Source organism: Pan paniscus, chromosome 3 (genome assembly GCF_029289425.2).
Source record: "Pan paniscus chromosome 3, NHGRI_mPanPan1-v2.0_pri, whole genome shotgun sequence".
Lineage (NCBI taxonomy): Eukaryota > Metazoa > Chordata > Mammalia > Primates > Hominidae > Pan > Pan paniscus.
In genome coordinates this window covers 119,150,601-119,173,843 of record NC_073252.2, presented here as the reverse complement: position 1 = coordinate 119,173,843, position 23,243 = coordinate 119,150,601, and the positions used below count along the sequence as shown (strand labels likewise).

The window sequence follows — 23,243 nt, the reverse complement described above, 5'->3', positions numbered from 1 at the left end:
TAGATGGCAGCAGGCAAAGAGAGAACTTGTGCAGAGAAACTGCTGTTTTTAAAACCATCAGATCTCATGAGACCCATTCACTATCATGAGAACAGCATGGAAAGACCCACCCCCATGATTCAATCATCTCCCACTGGTCCCTCCCACAACACATGGGAATTATGGGAGCTACAAGATGAGATTTCGGTGGGGACACAGAGCCAAAACATGTCAACCTCCTAATAAAATTAAGTGAATTCATCAACATTGGAGGAATCGAGATCAACATACGAAATAAATTGGATTTCTGTGTACTAGTAATGAACACATGGAACAAAAAATTAGAAATTCAGTACAGTACCGTGTACAAATGTCCGCCCAAAATGAAATACTTAGGTGCAAATCTAAAAATATGCACAGGACTTACATGCTGAAAACTGTAAAATGCCTTTGAAATAAATCAAAGATGTAAATTTATGGAAAGACATTCTGCTCATGGATTGAAAAACTCAACCTAGTAAATATGTCAATTTCTATCAAAATCCCAGCAAGGTTTTTTGTAGACATAGACAAGTTGATTGTAAAATGTATATGAATAGGCACAGGTCCTAGAATAGTTACAATAATTTTGAAAAATAAGAATGAAGTATGAGAAATCACGCTACTTGATTTCAAAACTTATTATATAGCTACAGTAGTCAAGAATATGGAGGATAGACACATAGATCAATTCAACAGAATAGAGAGCCCAAAACATAAAATGTAAAACTATAACACTTTTAGAAAAATACCTAAGAGAAAGTTTTTGAGAAATAGGCTTTGGTGAAGTTGTTAGACTGAACACTAAAAGCTATCTATAAAAGAAAATATTGATAAATATGACTTCACTAAAACTAAAAGCTGTTCTGTGAAAGTCCCTGTTAAGAAGATAAATAACAAGCTACAGACTGGAAGAAAATATTTGCAAACCGTTTACTAACAAAGGACTTGTATGTAGAATATAAAAAGAACTTTCAACAGCAAATAAACTAAACCATGCAATTAGAAACGGACAAAACACATGGAAAGACATTTCACCAAAGAAGATTCAAGGACGGCAAATAAGCACATGAGATGTTCAATATTACTTGCCATTAGGTAAATGTAAATTAAGGCCCTAAAGAGATATCACTACAGATCTATTAGAATAGCTTAAAAAAAAAGCGGCAAAACCAAATGCTGGCAAGGATGTGGAGAAACGTAACTTCTCATGCATTGATGGTAGAGATGGAGACTTGTACAGCCACTCTGAAAAGTAGTCAATCTCTTTAAAAATTAAATATACACATTACAGATTCAATAATCAAAACTTTTGGCATTTCCTATAGAAAAGAAAACTATGTTCACACAAAAACCTGTACATGATTCTTTATAGCAGCTTTATTTTTAATAGCTCAAAATGGTAATCAACCAAAATGTCCTACAAGAGGTGGATGGTTAAATAAACGGTGATACAGCCTCAGCAATAAAAAGAAACAGCCATTAATACATGCAACAACTTGGATGGATTTAAAGGGCATTAGGCTAAGCGAAGAAAATTCAATATCAAAAGGAAGCATATTGTATGATTTCCCTTACGTAATGTTCTGACAAAAGTTAAGAGAGAACATATTAGTGGTTGCCAGGAGTTAGAGATGGTGGAGGGAGGGGCTGGGTGGGAGTATAAAAAGCACCAGGGAGATTTTTGTGGTGATAGAAGAGTTTGTATCCTGACGGTTACGGGAGTCTACACTTGAGGTAAAAACATGCAAACACTGTACCTGTGTCAAATTCCTGGTTTTGTATTGTTCCGTAGTTAAATAAGATGTAATGAATGAAAGAAACTGGGCGAAGGGTGGGTACACAGGATCTTTCTGTATTATCTTTGCAATTTCCCAAGTTCTATATTTTAACTATCTTAATTATTTTTCAATACAGAAAATAATTTAAAATAAGCCCTATTTGCCTTGGGTAGTTGTGGCTCCCATTATTTCGCAAGAGGAGAAACTTGAAACTGTGGAACCCCCCAATACCCAGTTTCACATACAAGCATTACCTGACTGGGGCCATGCCCTGAGAAAGGCGCTGGGCGGCAGCAAGTTGGTGAGCCAGGGAAGTCTTCCCTCGCCCTGAGGGTGCGGGGAAGCGGCGTTGGCGCCACTGAAGCTGGGTGTGAGGGAGGCGTCACCGAGTTCAGCCCCACCCTCCACCGCTCCCCAAGCGGGTCCGGCGTCCGCATCGCATGGCCAGAAGGCGGGGAGCCAGAGGCGCCAGGACCCTCGCGTGGCGCTCCGGCACCCCAGACCGTGGCGGCGCCTCGCCTTAGGGAAGAGCAAGGGAAGAACTTTATTTGAACCGCGAACATTTTTTTGGTCACTGAGATTGAGTCTCCCAGTGCTTTGGCTTCCCGCCTCTTTATCGTGGGTTTGATCCCTGAGCTGCTCTCCTTTCCCGAACCTCCCGGGGTGCAGCCTAGAGCCCTCCCGCGCGGCTGACTCCAGAGTAGAGGAAGGGAGGCGGCCTCCGGCTGGTCCCCCCGAAGCCCTCGCTGCCCCGCAGATGCGGATGGCCAGCCAGTAGCGGGCGGTGGCCCCGCGTCCCGGGAGCGCACAGCAATGCAGGCGCTTAACATTACCCCGGAGCAGTTCTCTCGGCTGCTGCGGGACCACAACCTGACGCGGGAGCAGTTCATCGCTCTGTACCGGCTGCGACCGCTCGTCTACATCCCAGAGCTGCCGCGGCGCGCCAAGCTGGCCCTCGTGCTCACCGGCGTGCTCATCTTCGCCCTGGCGCTCTTTGGCAATGCTCTGGTGGTCTACGTGGTGACCCGCAGCAAGGCCATGCGCACCGTCACCAACATCTTTATCTGCTCCTTGGCGCTCAGTGACCTGCTCATCACCTTCTTCTGCATTCCCGTCACCATGCTCCAGAACATTTCCGACAACTGGCTGGGGGGTAAGAGTCGCGCCCCGCTCCTTCGCTCCTTCTCTCTTAACCCTCTGCCTTTCAGGGGATCTCTCTCTCTCTCTCTCTCTCTCTCTCTCTCTCTCTCTATCCTCTCTCGTCTGTCTGTCTCTCTCTCGTCTGTCTCTTCCTTACACTTCTCTGTCAAATGAATCCGGTGCTCTTTCTTAGAACTTCGCCACCTGTGTTCACCTGGACATAAGTTCTTTTGGCCGCCTCTGATTCCCCTCCAGTGCTTCCTCCTTGTGGCTTAGAGACATAGGTTGGGGAAAAGCTTCGGAAAGGTCCCGAGCAGTGAGGCGGGAAGTCGCACCCCTCGCCACTTATTTCAGCTCCCTTTCCCGTCATTACCAGGTTTTTCTCCCCTAGTTTTCTTACTAAAAGTGAGATAAAAATATTTCAAATAATTAAACAAACCAAAGTTAAAAATCTCATTTCCTCATTCCCCCACCCTCCAGCCTCACTTCCCAGTTGCTTGCAGACAGCTTCTTGTACCTATGAGCATAAAACAAATATAATTCATGTGCAGAAAAAATATATTGAACTAGTCCTTTTAAAAACTGTATTAAGTGTCATGCAGGAAGAAGGAACACAGAAAACTGATGCCCTCCTATTATAAAAGAAGAGATAACATTCTCCTCCTTCCGTATAATGGGGGAAAAAAATGACAGAGGAGAGGTGGAGTCACTGAGTTGGGAGCAGTGTGTGGAGGTTGGAAAAAAAGACATATTTCTCGAGATGATCCAGCTTTTCCAAGAACACAGCTGGAGAATGCCCTGGTGTAAACCCAGAAGCAGTAGTGTGTTGTATTCTCACCAGTGCTTAAGGTGCACCATGGGCCTCCCCTTTTTCATGGTTGGGTGTATTCTTGTGGCCACATCAAAATGGTTAGAAATGTAAGAGAAATAGATCATTATGCCTTCAATCTCTGCTATTTCTATCCCATTAATAATTCTCTTAAACTCATGGAGGGTGTTTCATCCTACCATTACCAATTTGAGATCGTGAGCATTGCTTTTTTTCCCATTAGCTTAAACTGAGTTTGCTGTTAGTCAGTCAGAATGTTAAAGTCCTTGATTCTTATCAATCTATAATGTAAATATTTTCAAAAAAGCATTAAACATTGAGTACAGAGCATTGACTTGAAAGTAATACACAATGTGGAAAGTAAGACCTTGATTTATGGATTAGAGACTTTCTTATGCACTCTGATGCAGTAATTGTATTTGGGCATTTTAAAGTTGCTCAGTACAACTAACTCCATAAAATTAATGGGGTATTTTTTGATCATCATACGGAACTTGGTTTTTGGGGAAAAGCACATGAGTTTTCATTTCTAAATGTTTGTGAAAGCAGATTTATGAGGCTTCTTTGTGCTGGGGATGATTATAGCTCCATTTGTAAAGGTGAAAATAATTATGCAAAGTGGGATTTTATGGTGGGGATCAAAAGAACTGGATTACTATTTTGGCTGTAATACATGTTAATTTAGTATGTCTGGGTCTCAATTTTTCAGTAAAATATTAGAGATTAGAGAAGTTTGAAAGTGCAGTGAGTCTGGCCAGGCGTGGTGGCTCACGCCTGTAATCCCAACACTTTGGGAGGCCGAGGCGGGCGGATCACGAGGTCATGAGATCGAGACCATTCTGGCTAACACGGTGAAACCCCGTCTCTACTAAAAATACAAACAACAACAAAAAATTAGCCGGGCCTCGTGGCACACGCCTATAGTCCCAGCTGCTCAGGAGGTTGAGGCAGGAGACTTGCTTGACCCCGGGAGGCAGAGGTTGCAGTGAGCCGAGATCACGCCACTGCACTCCAACCTGGGTGACAGAGCAAGACTCCGTCTCAAAAAAAAAAAGAAAAGTGCAGTGAGCCAGATCTTTAGCTCCAGTTCATGTTGGGGAATCATGGCCAAGAAAGGCCATATGGTGCATCTTCCATCCTCAGGGCTTATTTGGGCACTGCCAAGGTTTTTCTCAAGTTTTCTTTTCTCCCTGCTTCTTACTTCATGGAGAACATTTCACTTTAGCTTCTAAATACTGAAGGAGAGTAATATATTGCTCATTTATTTTATAGGGTTAGTGTGAGAATAAAGTGTGTTAGTAAAAGTGCTTTGAAAAATATTGGTCATGCCATGAAAGTATAAGGTATTAATTCTATTAAGGGGTGTTTAATTGGAGGTGGCCTATGTTTATCTGGGACCAGATTTATAGAATAAATAATGATCTTATAAATTGAGTAAATAATACCAAAATTGAAGTGCGAGGGAGAGGTGAGAGCATGCAGAGGGGCTAGAGATCAATATGAAAATAGAATTAACTTGTGCATTATAGGACAGGATAATCATTGCAAAATTTCCTTGATAAATTAACAAAAGTTCAAGAGAATGTAATCTAAGAGCCAAAAATTAATTCATAATTTATTATTTTACAAAGCTATTGAGGATCTCCTATCTGGCAAAGTATTCTACCTTGAGAGTACAAAAGTGAGTAAAGTCTATCTGTGCCCTTCAGGACCTCAGAGAATAGGAGATGGCCCCAAAATGAGCAAAAACAGGATTTGATAGAAAAAGGATCCACTTTGCTCTACGAGCACAGAAGAGTCAGGAAGGCTTCCTGAAGGATGTGATGTTCAAGCTGGGTCTGGAAGAATAATTCAGAGAATAATTTAGACTCTTTCCAGCAGAGGATGGAGTGTGTTCTAGGAATAGGGGTCAGTGCCAAGTTGGAGGGAAGAAAGAAGATGGTGTGTTCCAAGAATACCGTGCAAGGCATTGCAAGAATGCACAGGTTATATGTGGGGAATGGCAGGAAATGAGACAGAAAAGTAGTGCAACTGGGGAGGAAAAAAATATATATATATATAGTTATGTAAAAACCTAAAATATGAATACCCCTCAAATTCCTTCAGGGGTGAGGTAGGAAACACAAACAAAGCAATGAAGATCACCAGGAAGCAATGGCGACAAAAGGAAGACTGTCTCCTCTAAAGGGGGCAGGATTGCAGCATGCTGGAGTGGTGCCCAGGATTGTCACATCTTCTTTGGTTGTTGTTCTTGCTTCCCCACCTCTCCTTCTGAAAAGCTGGGAATACAGATTTTTATGACGCTGACTTCTAAGTCAAATACAAAAAGTAAAATGCAATCAGGTAAAAGAAAACATCTCTATGGCTTGGTCAGAAATAATTCATGGACTTCCAGTTTGTGACATCTCTACATTGCCTGTCTCTCAAATATTTCTGAGACTGTGAATGACTGTTTTATTCTTCTTTTAGTCCATTCCTCTTTCTTGCTGGGGACCAGCAGCACCTATTGAGTCAAAACCTGCTTTTTAACAAGGTTCTCAATTGTTTCACGTGCACATTAAAGTTTGATAAGCGCTAGAGAATTCAGCTCAGGTCTTTATAAGGAAAAAAAAAAGTTTGTTAAGTACTACTTGAAGTAGGTAATGGCTCTTAGACCTGGCTACACAGAGAATCTCCTGAAGGGCTTTTGAAAATGGCCTGCGCCAGCCCCAGCCCAAACCAGTTACACTTGTCTCTTTGGAGCCAGCCACACTGCCTTACAGAGCCCAGTGTGCACAACTCTACTCAGGTCCCCTTTCAGGGACATCATGTTGTTACCTTAAAACTGGCCGTGGTGGGAGTATTCACATCATGGAAATCAGCACTTACTAGTTAGGCCTGTTTTTTAAAAAAGTGAAAAAAAAAAAAAACCAGAAATCAAACAGTTGCTTTCCCAGCACACCACTGAGCAAAGACATTGAGTTTTCTTTTGTACACTGCTGGGACCATGAATAATAGGTGAGGCAAAGTGTAGCCACAAACATGTTTTTACATGAATTACACTAACGTTGGAAAGAGATACAGCTGATCCACAGCATCTAAGTGTGCCCAGCACGGAGGCAAGCTGACATTCAGTTCCTTTCATCCACCTTACCATCATTCCCTTATCGGCTTACCTTTGATCTACCAGTTGACTCACTCTCTACTCCCCAGGATTCCTTCCAACATGGAGCTAGCAGAAGTGGCGATTCTCTGCACCCAAATATTATAAATGGCACATGTTTATGAGTTTTTTATTACTCATATGAGGGTGGAGTTGCTCTGCCATGGCCCTTTCCTTTAGGAAAGTTTTGTCTCTGTTCTCTTCTCTGATTTACTGGGCTAGACTGCAGAAGTGGATTTGCCCATTGCCTCCTTAGGGCCACCAAATTTACCTGTCCTTATCTGCAGCCTGTTCCTCCTCATTTTGTTTTGTTTTTTCCTCCTTTTTATCTTTTTCTTCACAATGTCCAAATGCTCCTCCAAATTCACTCACTGAACATGTTCTGTTTCTTCCAGCTAAATACAGAACTGATTTTGCTTGTGACCAGTGCTGCAGAACACCACTCTCTTCTCTGTTTCCATGAACTAGTCTTTTTTTGCCTCTTTGTTTCCTTTATGTCTCTATCTCTGTATTTTCTGCCTTTTGAGAGTTCTCAATCTTTCTCTTATTTTGCGAGTAAGTGTCCACTGAAGCTTAGCATGCAATCTCTTTTCTTTCATCATCAATTTCTGCATAGAGGCTATAGTCATGACTCTCACTTCTTTGCTGATGATTCTGAAATAGTATCTAATCAATATCATAAGCCATGGTCTTTCACCTGATCTGAAGACTTGGCACTTACACATGAATATATTACCAGCATCTCTCATTCTCTCATGGTATCTTGTTCCTCTGCCCAAAGTCTAAAGTATTATTAATGGCACTATGAGTCATTCCTGTATTCAGCATTTCTTGGGTATTTCCTGTGTGCACTGGGATATTGCAGGTATTGAGAAAGCTGTGTTTCTGTGGAAAAGCCAAGTTTCCATTAGACTAAGAAGGGGGAGGAAGCATTCAAAGAAGTAATGGAGAATGCAGGGCATTTTGTAGATGTCAGGGTTCCAGAGCACACAATGCAAGTATTGAGGAGTAGGGAGCTTGAATCAGATTAGGGGATGCTCACAGTCTGATGGGTTTGAGTCCAAAGTTGAGGGATAGGCTGGGAGAGAATGGGACTCGTGGTAGCTGAGGTAAATGAAAACTTAAGGCATAGGAATGTTAATTCTGAACACTTCCCAGAAGGAGACAGAAAATCAGTTCTAATGCTAGCCTGCTTTATGACTCTGAGCATTAATAAGATGAAATGGGGAGTGTTTGGGGTGTGCCTGGAGTAGTGGCCTTGCTAGGATCCTGCTGGGTTCTGTATCCACTTTCATCCTGCTGTGGATTCAGGCACAGCCAGGGGGAGGATGGTCTCCTCAGGTGCACACACAGCTCTGCAGCACTCCCCCAAATCCTGCTGTGGGCAGTGAAAAGAATTTTCTAGCAGTGGCTGGCAAATTGACTAAAAGCAATTCCAAAAAAAGGAGTTTGAAATATATTCTAAGTAATGGCAGCATCGTTGGGGGAAGTACACATTCATGCACTTTTACTACCTTTGAAGAGTATTAGGGTAAGAAAACACAGAAAATTAATTTTCTCAGCAGCTGATATGAGAATTCCTCTTAGAGTGGTAATGCTCAATCTTGGCAAAGTGTAGTAAATCATCTGGGAGTTTTTTAAAACACAGATGCCTGGTTCCTACCCCTGGAGATTCTGATTTAATTGGTCTGATTATAATTGGTATGGAGTTTTCAAAAGTTCCCAAAGTTAGAAAAGTTATAATTTGCAGCCAAAGTTGAAAGCCACTGATGTAGTGTAAATGCTGACAGCACCAGGAGTTCCCCAAGTTAGAAAAGTTATAATTTGCAGCCAAGATTTAAAATCATTGATGTAGTGTAAATGCTGACAGCTCCAGAACTCAGGCTGATATGAAGATTAAAAGAAATAATAGATGTAAACACGTTTTAAAAAAGTATAGTGCCTACCCCATGTACCAGCTCAATATAGCTATTATATATTTAAAAAATAGCAATGGCAGTCAGAATGCTTAGAAAATGCAAAAGTAGATTATATTAACTGGAGTCCAACAAGAAGCTCAGAGGCAATTCTTCCATTTTCTGCAGCCTATTGCATCTTTACTAAAGCCCTTAACGTTTTTAGAGTCTTTCAAGATGAATTTGGAAAGGATTCAAAAATGGTGAAAAGATTGGAATATAAGACATACAAAGAAATACAAGAAGAATTATTCTCTTGCCTGGAGAATAGAACTTTAGTTATAAATTAGCACACCTCACCACAAAGGTTTTTCAGTCTATTTTGCCCAGGGCCACAGCGGATGTGGGCGGGTAATAGAATGGTAGTAGGCGAAGCTCCAAGCTTCATTATAACAGCTCCTGTCTCTCTTTTTAAGAATTAGAATTTTGCTTGACTTTATATGAAAAATGAAAGGATTTAACTGGAAGGAAAGGAGGGAGAGAAAGAAAGCACTCACTGTACACAACATGAAATGTTAGGGTGTGTTTTTAGAGATTGAGAGCTGATACATTGTGAAATGAATTAAAGGAGGTTGTTGAACTTCATTTAGTGAAAAGATCTTAATTTTGAGGGCCAATTCAGAACAGAGAGCTTAACCTGGAACTTCTTCGGTCCCATTTTATTATTCAATCAGTGACTAGAAAACATCAGTTACATGTGTTATATAATTTTTTCTATGATATTTCAGAAATTTTAGAGTTCTTGGGGGAAATTTACATATGGTAAGATTGATGTAAAATCAACAGTATTGTGGGGCTAAAAAAGTCAACAGAAATGATAAAAGCTGTTGATGAAGAATAGTCTTTTTAAAATAAGGAACTATTAAAAAAAGATGTAAATTAAACAGAGGTCCAACAGCAACAGTAGTTTGGAAATAAAGTCAGGAATTATGCCGTGGACAGCCTCTGGTTGATCTTTCCTAGAATCAATTACGTGCACACTTTGAGAAGAAAAGATGCTATAAGGTCACTAAATTTTTTTGGTAGGTGGGAGAGTGGCAGTAAGAGCAACAGGATTTATGTAAAAGATTCTCTCTACTTAGGACAAGAACAGTTTACATTTAAAATAATGACAAGAAAGGATTTGGCAGTAAGAAAGTTTTAAATATTTCACTGTGCACTTAGGAGGCATAAAATGAATGCCCTTTTTAGTTTGCTTTTCTAAAACATAACTATTCTTTGACAAGTTGTTGATTTATTAGGATTCTTGTTTGTGGGAAGAGAAGCCCAACTTAAATTATCTTAAGAAAAAAAGGGGAATATTCTACCTCTGCAACTGAAAAGCTCAGAGTTAGGGCTGGTTTTAGGCATAACTGGATTAAGGTCTTCGACAATGATCATCCTCCCCCTCTGTGGCCAGCTCCACTTCCCTCTGTGTTGTGGTTTCATTCTAGAGCTGTCTTTTGCCCAAGTGTGAAAGATGACCCCAGGAGCTATAAGCTTACATTTTCTTTAAAACTCCCTGTCTCAAACCAAGTGTCCATCGATGGACAAATGGATATACAAAATATGCTGTGTATACACACAGTGGAATATCACTCAGGCATGAAAGGGAATGAAGTTCTGATACTTACTACAACATGGATGAACTTTGAAAGCATTATGCTCAGTGAAATAAGCCAGACACAAGAGGACAAATGTTGTGTGATTCTACTTACATGAACTATTTAGAATAAGCAAAGTCATAGAGACAGAAAAGGTACTAGTGTTACCAGGGGCTATGGGGAGGGCAGAGTGGGGAGTTATTGCTTAACGCTTAGATTTCTGTTTGGGGTTATGAAAAAGTTTTTGAAACAGATAGTGGTGTTCATTGCACGACACTGTGAATGTGATTAATGCCACTGAATCATACACTTAAAAATGGCTAAAATCATAAATTTTATGTTATATATATTCTACCACAATAAAAAATTCTAGAATAAAAAATAAAACTTTTTATCTCAGGAAATGAGAGAGAATACTTCCCAGTAGTTGCAGAAAATTCTGGAAGGATTCTAGCCAGTTTGGCCTTGCTGTCTTACCCATAGAACTAATCACGCACCTCAGGGAGCGCCATCGTCACTCCTATTCAAACACCCAGAGATACCCCCTACAGCAGGAAGAAAAGCCTATTGAGGAGCCACTGTGAGGCAGTTTCTTATCCCTGTCTTATGGGAGACTGACCTTCTCTTATCTATCTCCCGTTTGGTTTCCGTTGAGTGTAAGACTTCCCACCTTGCTCCCCACCTTGCTCCCACTTAAGGTTCAGCTACAGTCTTTTGTGTAAGTCTGTACAATTTCTTGGCCGTGGTTTAAGGGTTGCTCCTCCCCAGCAGAGCAACCCATTGCCCATGCTGTCAGTCATCTTGCTCTTCAAGGCTCAGTGTCTTCCTGTGTTGATCTTGCCTTTGGCATCTGTGCAAGTAATAAACTTCCTGAATCCATTGATGCTCATTGTCTCCTTACTAACTGAATCAATGGAAGTGTTACAAGCTAACAACTGTAGTAGTGACACTTGGGACCCTGTTAGCCACTAAGCCCCTTGGAAAGGCTTGACTGCTTAGCATGAAGTTCTTCCATAGGAAGGTACTCAGGGTAGATATGTTTAGCAGAGTTGGCCATTTATGTCTAGTGGAGTGAGTCAACTTACGGGGACTAAAGCTCCCTGATCATATGTCTCCCTATAAGGCCAAGCCCTGCACTAGGTTTCTCAGGATCAAGCTGAACCAGAGTTCTGAGTGGCTTTTCCTTGTCTGCCTTTCCTGGTCTGGGATGGAGTGCTGGGATCTCCCTCTGCTGCTCCCATCTCATTTATTGATATATACTCCCCAGTGGACCAACTTCCAGGCTGCCAATTCCTTCTAGTAGTGGACATATGCCTTCTCCCTCTGCTAAGGAATTATTGAAAGGTCAGTGAACGGGGTTCTAGAAGTTGATCTTGGTAGTTCCCTCTCAGTCTGTGCCTTTAAGAAAAATTCAGCAGAAGCTATACTATTTGTTTCATTTTATGTCTTAAAACTAAAGATTCTTAAGGATGAATTCCGAAGTAATCAAGTAAGTGCTTATTGTTTTTATCTGTCTTTGCAAAACTAAATTAGTCCTACCTGTAGCTTGGTTTTGGAGAAACACATTTACTGTCATATCAGAGAGATTGTAGGCTATTCAGGGTAATAGAAATCTTAAAAGACAGCATGTTCCTACATCCTGGGAGAAATAGAAGGATAGAGAAACAGTTAGATGCTGTGAAAACGAACATGGATTGTGGAATCAAACAATATTGGGTTCTAATCCTGTTCCATCCTTTATTAGTGTTTGTATTAACTAGATTATAAGTTACATGGCCTAGCATTAAAGCTTCCCCTATTAGAAAACCAAGGAGAGAAGTTATAAAATAATGTTTGATGCTGCCCTCCAGTGGTTGATGTGGTGGCAGAAAATAAGACAAAGATACAGGTTTTAGATCAAGCTTTATTTTCACAAAAATATTAATGCATATCTAGTTCTTCTTACTTCCCATTTGATTTCTCTATGAAGCATATAGTATTTACATATTTTCATTTATGCAATCTCATTTTAAAGTCCCCTTTAATACATGTATGAAAATATGTTAACGTTTTAAAAAAATTTCCTGTGGGATTGAGATGCATTTAAAATCTGTAAACGTTGGGTGGTGTTGCCTAGTGAGTCCTGGAGACCTTTGAAGTCACTGCCACTCTCACCATGGCTTGGGTCCAGATGCGCCACAGCCTCTTGGGGATGTAGGCCCTTGAAACCTTTTTAGTGCCGGACTCCCGGCCACAGGCAGTCCCGCGGCAGCAGGATAGCAGAACCTCTGGATGGACTCTTCCTGGGAAGCTTTGCTAATTTGCAGCAGCTGGACCATGTTCCTCATTAACATCCGTCTGTCAGCTTAGTCGTCACATCATTTCACCGTGGTGGCAGGGATTCTATATAGAAAAAGCACCTGGATCTCAGCCTTTCAATGGCTTCAAGACAACCGGAAGTGCCTGCTCTTGAGGCTAGTGGGCCTCTAGGCAAGATATCCCTGCCCTTCGGGATATACCGCCGGGCACTCAGGTATGATGATACCCTCAAGGACCCTGCACCCATGACTCCTCCATCAGACATGGGCAGCATCCCTTGGAAGCCAGTGATTTCAGAGCGCAAGTATCAGCACCTCACCAAGGTGGAGGAAGGAGAGGCCAGTCTACCCTCCCCTGCCGGTCCCTGTCATCGGCCATTGACAGTGTGGACAAGGTCCCAGTGGTGAAGGCTAAAGCTACCCATGTCGTCATGAATTATATGATCACAAAACAGACCCAGGAAAGCTTTCAGCATTTTGGGCGACAGGCAGGGCTGAGAGATGCTGGCTACACACCCCACGAGGGTGTCACCACTCAGAAGACCAAGTACCTTAGAGTAGCAGAAGCACTCCACAAACTAAAGCTGCAGAGTGGAGAGATAACAAAAGAAGAGAGGCCGCCTGCATCAGCCCTGTCCACCCCAAGCACCACTTCTCACTTTTCACCTAAGCAGAGACCCAGGGGCTGGTTCACTTCTGGTTCTTCCACAGCCTTACCTGGCCCAAATCCTAGCACCATGGACTCTGGAAGTGGGGATAAGGACAGAAACTTGTCAGGTAAGTGGGGCCTCTTTGGACCGAGATCCCTTCAGAAGTATGATTCTGGAAGTTTTGCCACCCAGGGCTACCGAGGAGCCCAGAAGCCCTCTCCAATGGAACTGATGCGTGCCCAGGCCAACCGAATGGCTGAAGATCCAGCAGCCTTGAAGCCACCCAAGATGGACTTCCCAGTGACGGAAGGGAGGAAACAGCCACCACGGGCCCATAATCTCAAGCCCCGTGACTTGAATGTGCTCACACCCACTGGCTTCTAGAGCCCTTTCTTTCCAGGGATTCTGGTAAAGAAGGTTTCTTGCACTCCACTGCCCTTTTATCTTGGCTTTGACATAGGAAAGGTATATTTAAAAACTTAATCAGCTGGGCACAGTGGCTCACGCCTGTAATCCCAACACTTTGGGAGGCCAAGTTAGGTGGATCACCTGAGGTCAGGAGTTAAAGACCAGCCTGGCCAACACAATGAAACCCTGTCTCTACTAAAAATACAAAAATTAGCTGGGCATGGTGGTGGGTGCCTATAGTCCCAGCTAATTGGGAGGCTGAGGCAGGAGAATTGCCTGAACCCAAGAGGCAGAAGTTGCAGTGAGCCGAGATCACGCCATTACACTCCAGCCTGGGCGACAGAGTGAGACTCCGTCTCTAAATAAATAAATAAATAAAGTAAAAAACCTGTTAAATTGAGGCTACAGCTGGAGATACAATTGGTTTTTGAGAAATATTGATACAAAACTTGCCCCTGTTGTGTGGAAGAAGCCATTTTGTGCTGCTTTAAAGTTAGACTAAATATTCTCAGCAATGGTGTATGGGGACCTCATTACCTATTTTTTCATCATTTACCCTAGGTAAGAACTTCAATCACTGCTTACTAGGTAAAGAATGTTTGTGCTGTTCCAAAACCCAGGCTTCTTGATTCCTTACCACTATCCATGTGAGCACTGACAAATCATGGCGTAGAGGTGCTCACTGACTGGCTGAGACGACTCTGGCCCTGTTGATGGCTGGTGCTGTGCTCCAGCCTTATCAGTTAGGGGACTCAAGATTTGTTTGGGACCTGGGTATAGGTAAAACCAGACTTGGCAGGGACCCCTGTTTCTAGGCTGAACCTTGAGTCCCCCTGCTTTTTGGTAGACCTAATGGATCACTGTCCTGCAACCAGTTCTTCACGTGGGGTCTCTTAGGCCAGTGCCAGGGGAGGCATGCTTCTCTTTCTATGCCACAGAACAAACACTAGTCTAGCAGAGCCTTTCTTGCACTTTAAAGTGAGATTAATTTAGCTCCAATTTGGTTAACAGCTTCCTAAGAGAGAAAATTCAGTCTACTGACTTGGTATAGGTAAATGGACTTAAACTTTTTTAAAGTAAAGGAGATGGTAGGTACAGTTAGATTATAGTCTTGAGGTTTATGTGGAGCCAGTGGTGTTACCTTATTTTGATTTCCTTGTTCAGGTCAGGGCCTGGAACGTCTGCGGGAGGAGGTGAATGAATTCAAAATTTTCTGTATGAAAGCATTTTTCACCAAAATGAGCCTCATCCCTTTATGCAATACATAACCTTACTGAGGGAGGGAAATAGGGAAACCACTTTTTTATTTCTCCTCACTGTGTACAAGTTCAGTTTTTGTCTTGAACACTGTCTCAAATACCCAATTTTTTGTTTTGGATAGTACCTTGTCTGTGTAAGAAGCTGGCCTTTCCATAGAGAGGCCCTGGAGTCTAAAATTATAAGAATTAATTTATTTGTGTCTTCTATTGTGATCTCTTGTTTTGACAATAAAAATCCTTACTACTTTCTCCAAAAAAAAAAATCTGCAAATGTTGTAGGTTGGCAAAGATAATGTTTGACTGTGGTATTAATTTCTCTTTGCTTTGGTGTCCTAATATGTAAACTTAGGAAAACTTATTCCCACCTTACAGTGTTGCTGTGACAATGAATGACCCCAGGTGTCAAAAGGACCAGGCACCTAGAGGGTATCCAAAGAAAGGAAACTATAATTGTTGTTCACATATTCGAAGTTCTGCTACTTAAAGTGTTAGCTACATTTGTGTGTAGAATAATTTTATAGACAATAAGGACATTAGAGAACTTTTTAAAAACTTGTTGCACTGTTAGTAATATCTCAAATATATTTGGTGTGTACTTTTACAAAGCAACTGTAAAAACCAGGTCCATTATAGTTTATTTATGATAAAATACAATAAAGTAGTTATTTCACATAAATACAATTTACATGAAAAGAATTACTTTTATGCTCAAACTATGAGGATTCAAACTAATCATTTGTACTCAGAAAACAGAAAAGAGTGCTGCTTTCATTTATTTCAGAAGCAATAATACATCTCTAGAGGAGGATAAAGTGGTGTTAAAAAAATTTGTTGGGACTGAAGCTGATTTTGTAGTTCCTTTCAAGGCTCATGTGTCTTTCCAGGCCACCCAGACTGTGGGCACAATGTTGCAACACCAATGTTCCTAGGAAGCGGTCCCACTGTCCCCTGCCTCTGTCTCGTAATTTAAGACAACTTTTCTCAACCCCTGTGTGCCTGACTCCCTATCGCACCCCAGCGGAACCTCCCTTGATAATGGACATGTGCAGCCAGTTATCTTGTTGATATTCTTGCTGTTTAGGCTATCTTGTTTCATAGCCTAAAGAGGTACATGACGGCACCTCAATTTGGACACCAGGGTGAGAGTGACCGTGAAACAATGATGTCAGGTGTATGAATATTGTCCTTTGACTTTCCTGTGATGCTGGTGCAGACTTGCTGAGATCTGGGCAATCCTGGGCACTAGAGCCTTGCTATGCACTGCAGAGAAGTGGAAATAATAATATGAAAATGGATACCAAAGTCTTAACATAGAGCTTACTATGTGCCAAATATAATAGTATCCTCATTTTACAGATGAGAAAATGGAGGCTCAGAGAGGTATTAGTGTATTAATTAGCTATTCTGCATAGCAAACCACAAAAAATTTAGGTGATTAAAGAATCATTCATGATTCTACAGGTCAGCAATTTCAGGTTGGCTCATCTGGATGGTTCTTCTGCTAGTCTCACTTTGTTCACTCTCAGTGCTACATCTATCTGGTGACCTCATAGAGGCTCATTGTTTTAACTGGTGACCTCAGCAAGGGCCAGGCCATCCCTGTCCCACATGGTTTCCTCTTTCAGTTGGATACCCAGAATTCTTTATGTGGAGGCTCCATATTCTGAAAGAGAGAGAGAGAGAGAGAGAAGAAGCACCAGAATCTTTCAAGACCTAGGACTGAATGTCACATAAATGTTACTTCTGTGATAAAGCAAGTCACATCACTGACCCAGATTCAAAGAATAGGGAAACAGATTCCTCCACCTGATGTGGCAAGTGGCAAAATCATGTTTTAGAGAGCTCACAGAAAGTAATGGAATTTGTAGCCTTTAAAAAAAATCTTATTTTTTTATAGTAAGTAAAATGCCCAAGCTCATATAGACTGGAAATACTGGTGCCAGGCTTTGACCCAACCAGTCTGCTTCAGTGTTGGGTTTTTAACCACAGTGGTTATACTGACGGGGAAGAATTTCACTTTCTGCAGTGAATTATGCTTCACCACCTGCTTTGGCCCTGTTTGTGCAGGGGTGTCTTCAGCAGTTCCACCCCTTGAACTCAGGTACTAGTTTGAGACCTGGAAGACAAATTTTTGTAGTGAAAGTCTGCCATGATCTTTTCCTCATAGACCTTTGTGAAAATTGACTCTTGCACACTGACTATAAGTAACCCGGCCCGCAAGTCTACTAATGCAGAGGCCCCTAATACATATACATATTCATAGAAGTCTGTATTGGCTCAAGTTTAAAAGTAACCATGAAGCTATTCTACAGATAAAACTACATGCTTGATTTTAAAAAAATTCTTTACTGTAATGTCTACAAACAATAAAGGATTTATTCTTATTACGAGGAATTTTACTGGATCAAAATCTAAGTGTCAATATGAACCTGATCCAAACAGTGATTTCTGGGAAAGAGATGACACTAGTTTTATATATATATATATATATATATATTAATTAATTAATTAATTATTATTTTTGAGACGGAGTCTCGCTCTGTTGCCCAGGCTGGAGTGCAGTGGCGCGATCTCGGCTCACTAAAAGCTCCGCCTCCCTGATTCACACCATTCTCCTGCCTCAGCCTCCCGAGTAGCTGGGACTACAGGCGCCTGCCACCATGCTCAGCCAATTTTTTTGTATTTCTAGCGGAGACGAGGTTTCACTGTGTTAGCCAGGATAGTCTCGATCTCCTGACCTCATGATCTGCCCACAGCTTTTTAGGAATCAGTTATATTCCTTTTTTGTGATGTGTATAAGGATGAGATTGTGTTTATCTTTTGTGAATATTGTAGTTTTGCAAGAAAAAAAGATTCAACTTACCTAAAATAATTAGAATTATGGGAAGGCTATTTTGTAGCAATGATGAAGAGAGGGATCTCTTTTAAATTTAAAGACAGTAACTAATAGGTATCATGGAGACTTAAATGGAACCCCAAAAAACAGCTGTATGGAGCTCAGCATAAAGAATTCCTGAATCTCCAGGGCTGGGCCATGAATGTGACTCCACTTCTCTCCAGTAGTGAACAAAGACCTGCTTATTAAATCGAATTGCTTTTTACTGCTATGGTGGTTAATCTTTTGGTTTATTCTATGTTTTTACTATCTCATATCCTCTACCTTTCCCTTTACTCTTGTAGGCTGAATAAATCCTAGTACTCCAGAAAGACCAGGCTAGGTACAGTGTCAAACTCAAAGAAATTTAGTCCAGTGACCAGCACTAATGTAAAATAATTTTAATCTTCAATTACATATTTCAAAAAGTTTTCTTTTTCTTTTTTCTTTTTTTTTTTTTTTTAAGATGGAGTCTCACTCTGTGGCCCAGGCTGGAGTTCTGTGGCCCAGGCTGGAGTGCAGTGGCGCAATCTCGGCTCACAGCAAGCTCCGCCTCCCGGGTTCACACCATTCTCCTGCCTCAGCTTCCAGAGTAGCTGGGACTATAGGCACCCGCCACCATGCCTGGCTTATTTTGTTTTTGTATTTTTAGTAGAGACAGGGTTTCACCATGTTAGCTAAGATAGTCTCGATCTCCTGACCTTGTGATCCACCCGCCTCGGCCTCCCAAAGTGCTGGGATTACAGGCGTGAGCCACCATGCCCAGCCAAAAGTTTTTAGACATTTCAATTAACATGTCTTAGAACCCCTTTCTCTCATTCCATTCAGGTTTTTTCTGTTACATTCGGTAACATTCCACAAAACTCTTTCATGCTTTGCAAGGCTCATGCTTTGAAAGACATGCCCAATTGTAGAGTGTTTTTCCAGGCCACCCTGGACTGTAGGCATGATGTTACCACACCAGTATTCATACAGAGCCATCCTACTGATTCCTGCCCTTGTAACGCAGGACCTCAAGCTCCCTCAACCCTTCTGTGGCAAGTTCCCAGTCTGACCCCAGCTGAATGTTCCTTGACTTGATTATGACTTGATTATGAAAATGATAACTTCAGCCAGTTATCATTTAGACTTTCTCGCTGTCTGGTTGCTTTTCTCCACTCCAGTGCAGGCTTTTCTCTTTTTCCCTTCTTCACCATTCCCTTTATTTCTGTTCTGCCTCTCTCTCTTTCTCCTTCAATTCAGTCTTATTCATGCAAATATCCCATCCTGATATTCCCCACAATCTGGATAATTAAATGGCCAGTACAGGGAAATATTCAGCAAGGCTTTCTCTTAGTGAAAGAGTGAAGGGTGGAAGAGAGAAAGAAGCTAGGAAAACTCATACATTAATAAATTTTAGCCCTGTTATACTAACTTGTCTTCAGGTTTTCTACTTTCTCATAGTCCTTGTGGCCCCTCACTCTTACTCTTACCATATGGCTTTTCTATATATCCTTTTAAATTCATTTCCTAAGTCTACCATCATTGTATTCCCTTATTCTTTTTCTAAAGAGAAAGAAGGAACCTTGTTGGCCTAGATTTGGGGTCCAGTATGGTTCAATTGGAAAAGGGCTGGGGGAACCTAAAATAATTAGAATTATGGCAAGGCTATTTTGTAGCAATGATGGTTCATGTGATGCACATGAGACCTCTGCTTCAGCAGGGTTGGTAAGGAAGGGCAGTGCTTTAGGCCAGCATGATTGACATGTGAAGGGTTATATAGTTTTGGCTCCTTCTTTATTTATTTATTTATTATGAGATGGAGGAAGTCTCACTCTGTTGCCCAGGCTGGAGTGCAATGGCGCGACCTCTGCTCACTGCAACCTCCATCTCCCAGGTTCAAGCGATTCTCCTGCCTCAGCCTCCTGAGTAGTTGTGATTACAGGTGTGCGCCACCACGCCCAACTAATTTTTTGTATCTTTAGTAGAGACGGGGTTTCACCATGTTGGCCAGGTTGGTCTTGAACATTGTGATTTGCCCACCTTGGCCTCCCAAAGGGCTGGGATTACAGGCATGAGCCACTGCGCCCAGCCTAGTTTTGGCTCCTTCTTTAAGAAATCTCTGGAGGATGCAAAATGTGCTAGGCTTGCATGGACTCCAGAGAGGTTAAATTGTTTCTTTTACATTTATCTATGAAAGCCTGAAGTTTTTGAAAGAACAGCTCTGCATGATATATTTACAAGTTTATTTCAATAACAATAATGGGTATTTCATGTCAGATAAGTATGGTTAGTTATCTAAATTGGATTTGCTTTTATCCTAGGCAGACTTCTTTTTAAGTGGTCTTTCTCGTAGTGTCTAGATTCTTTTATTTTTCCTGTGGAAGTCCAGTTGTTTCAGTGCCATTTGTTGAAAAGGCTATCTTTTCTCCATTTTATTGTCTTGCTCCTTTGTCAAAGATTAGTTTATTATATTTATGTGATTGCTGAGCTCTCTATTCTATTCTATTGATCTATTCACCTGTTCTTTCCCCAATACCACACTATCTTGATTAACGTAGCTTTAAAATAAGTCTGAAGTTGGGTAGTGTCAGCCTTCCAACTTTATTTTTCTTTTTCAATTTTGTGTTAGTTATTCTTGGTCTTTTGCCTCTCCATATAAACTTTAGAATCAGTTTGTTGATGTCCAGAAAATAACTTGCTGGGATTTTGCCTTTCTTACGTCAACATGCCAAAGAAAGACTTTATAGTGAAAGCAGCTGCATACATTGTCTCCTCTCCCCACTTTTTCCCCTCTTCCTGGATAAAGGTACATAGAAAAAAAATGCTTTTAAAAAAGAAAGAGAACTAAAAGAAAACCAGCCATATTGTTCTATTATGGTCAGAAAATCTTGATTTACAGATGTTACTGACAGATGGGAAGCTGACTCTGTGAGAATGGGATTTCCTTATCTTTCATTAAAAAACCTTAAGAAAATCTCTAACAAAAATCATTAGGTGAGAGGCTGATGAGCCAGAATTATATACTGAGCTGTGTGGGCTCTGCATGGCTTTCACACATCTTTCAACATGTTTTAGCTCTGGGTAGCAGCAATATAGAATATTGCAGACAATTGCAGTTATTGTTTTTAAAAAGTTCCTTATATGGAGGTAAATAAAAAGTGGTTGCTTCATTGGCAACTGGAAGATATCTTATTTTAGAATAAATAGTACTGGTTCTTTGTAATTTGAAAACGGAACAGGAGCAGTGTTGGGAGTGGGCAAAGGAAGGAAGAGGCCGTTCCTTTTATTAAATGGTTTTGCTTCCAGCACTACATGTCATTAGGTCAAGTTGTCATACTACAAACTTGCGGCCCAGTTACCTAGTGAAAAAAATATTTTAGTCTGGGAAATATTGTTCCTTAGGAGCAACAGGAATTCTTCAATCTACTGTGAACTTTTCATGCTGTTTAAAGCCTGGTCCATGGACATGCAGCATCAGCATCACCTGGAACTTTTTCAGAATCGTCTCAGGCCTCATCACAGACCTACTGAATCAAAATCTGCATTTTAACACAATTCCCTAAGTGGTCCATGTGTTCAATAAAGTTTGAGACCTAGTGGCCTAAAATATATCATTGCTGTGTTCCACTTTTGCTTCTGAGGAACACGGGATAGATTATTTTGGCCAGTAGTGGTAGGCCACCACTGAGCACTTTTTATTAGCAAATAGACCGTGGCTGCGTATCTCTCTCTGATTATCTATAATATCATAGAAGTAGTTGCTACAGTAATCAGGACTCTATGCTAGTAAAGCTTAACTTCCACATCATCATTATACCAAGGAGGGTGCAGAATGTAATACACTATCACTTTTACTTGTCTGCTTTATCTATTGAAGACTGGATCCATCTGATTCAAATTGAATGAGTGAAATTTTCCTCAAAGTAAATATGGTCTTTGTGAAACTGTTTATCCTGGTTTTCAGAAATTATAAATTTCTCTAATTATAATTAGGGAAATTGAGTGCTTTTTCTCATTTCTGTAGCATGTGGCTGGAATTTCAGAGTTAAATCTGTGAGATATTATTGTAACAGTACATTCTTCTGAATAGATTTTCATAGCATTTTTGTCATTTGTTCATTTCCTCATTCACTTGCTCATTTAACTAACATTTATTAAATGCCTAACACATGCTAGGCACTATGTTGAACTAGGGATGCAAGGGCGAACAGCACACAGTGTATGTTGTGGAAGGTGCTTGGGGAGAGACAACAAGCTTTTTGGAAAATGTGAATAGTTCTGTATGCCTGGAGTTTGGCATTCAGAGGGGATGTGGTGAGAAATGAAGTTGGAAAGAAAGGGAAGATGCAGATTCTGAAGAACTTTCTAGTGCTGTGTTAAGGAGTTTGAGCTTCATTTTGCAGCAGAGGCAACACTACTGAGGCAGTGAATTTCAAAGTAAGAGTTGCAACCCATGAATGAGTCATGAAGTCATTTGGTGAGTCAATATTAGCAGTTTTACAAAATGGAAATACAGTGGAATAGAAAATATCACAGAGCATTACTGTAGTAAAAATTTTGGATACGTGTGTGTGTGAGATGATCATGGTCAAAACCACTACTATCAGGGGAGTCAGGCTACGCAGGGGAACCAGGCAAGCACAGTTGACCTAAAAAAAAATTAAACCCATCAGAACTCAGCAGTATCATAATCCTGGTCCATCGAAGTGATAATGCTTTGTTCTAGCCAGCTCTCAGAATTGGGATACTAAACTGGAAGAATCGGTGTTTGCAATTTATAAGGAACACAACTAAATGAAAAAATGATTTACCTGTGGTTAGCTTCTAAGAAAGTACTAAGTTTTTATCCATCTTGTAATGTCTGTATGTAGGTGAGCCTATGACAAAGGCAAACCATTTTACATTAGATTACACTAAAAGGTGTAAGTGGTGACAGAGCAGAATCACTATCATCTTATGTATGATTTCTGCCTAGGGCTACATAGCTCTCTGACTGTTTTTGTTACTGTAGTAAACACAGTTACTGAAAGCAAATTTGTCGTGTACCCATTGTATACAATAAATTTTAATTTTGGACTGTGTTATGTGCAGAGATTACTAACTCATAATAGAGGAACTCTGTTGCTCAAAAAATGTTTGAGAAATGTTACCCCAATAAGATCTGAAAAAAAAATAATAGTGTTTAGAAAAACGAGGTGGGAAAGGAGCAGGGTCACATGCAAGTTACAGAGATGAGATATAGAAAAGAAGGAAAATGGTGATAATAAGCTGTATTAGTCAGGGTTCCCTAGAGGAACAGAACTAATAGGAGAGAGATATATATA

The 23,243-nt window shown here is 41.0% G+C and overlaps 1 protein-coding gene and 1 pseudogene across 2 annotated transcripts in view; both read left to right on the top strand.

Moving 5' to 3' along the window:
- The first annotated feature begins 2,239 nt into the window (after positions 1-2,239).
- QRFPR (pyroglutamylated RFamide peptide receptor) overlaps positions 2,240-23,243 on the top strand; it is a 54,620-nt gene continuing 33,616 nt past the window's right edge. Inside the window, exon 1 of one of the 2 annotated variants that reach the window (XM_003816419.7) lies at positions 2,240-2,952. In XM_003816419.7, coding sequence (XP_003816467.1) covers positions 2,613-2,952 — 340 coding nt within the window. In that variant the 5' untranslated portion in view covers positions 2,240-2,612. The remainder of the gene's footprint in view (positions 2,953-23,243) is intronic. The other variant, XM_008969487.6, reaches the window with a different exon arrangement.
- LOC100989236 (putative monooxygenase p33MONOX) lies at positions 12,866-13,779 on the top strand (annotated as a pseudogene).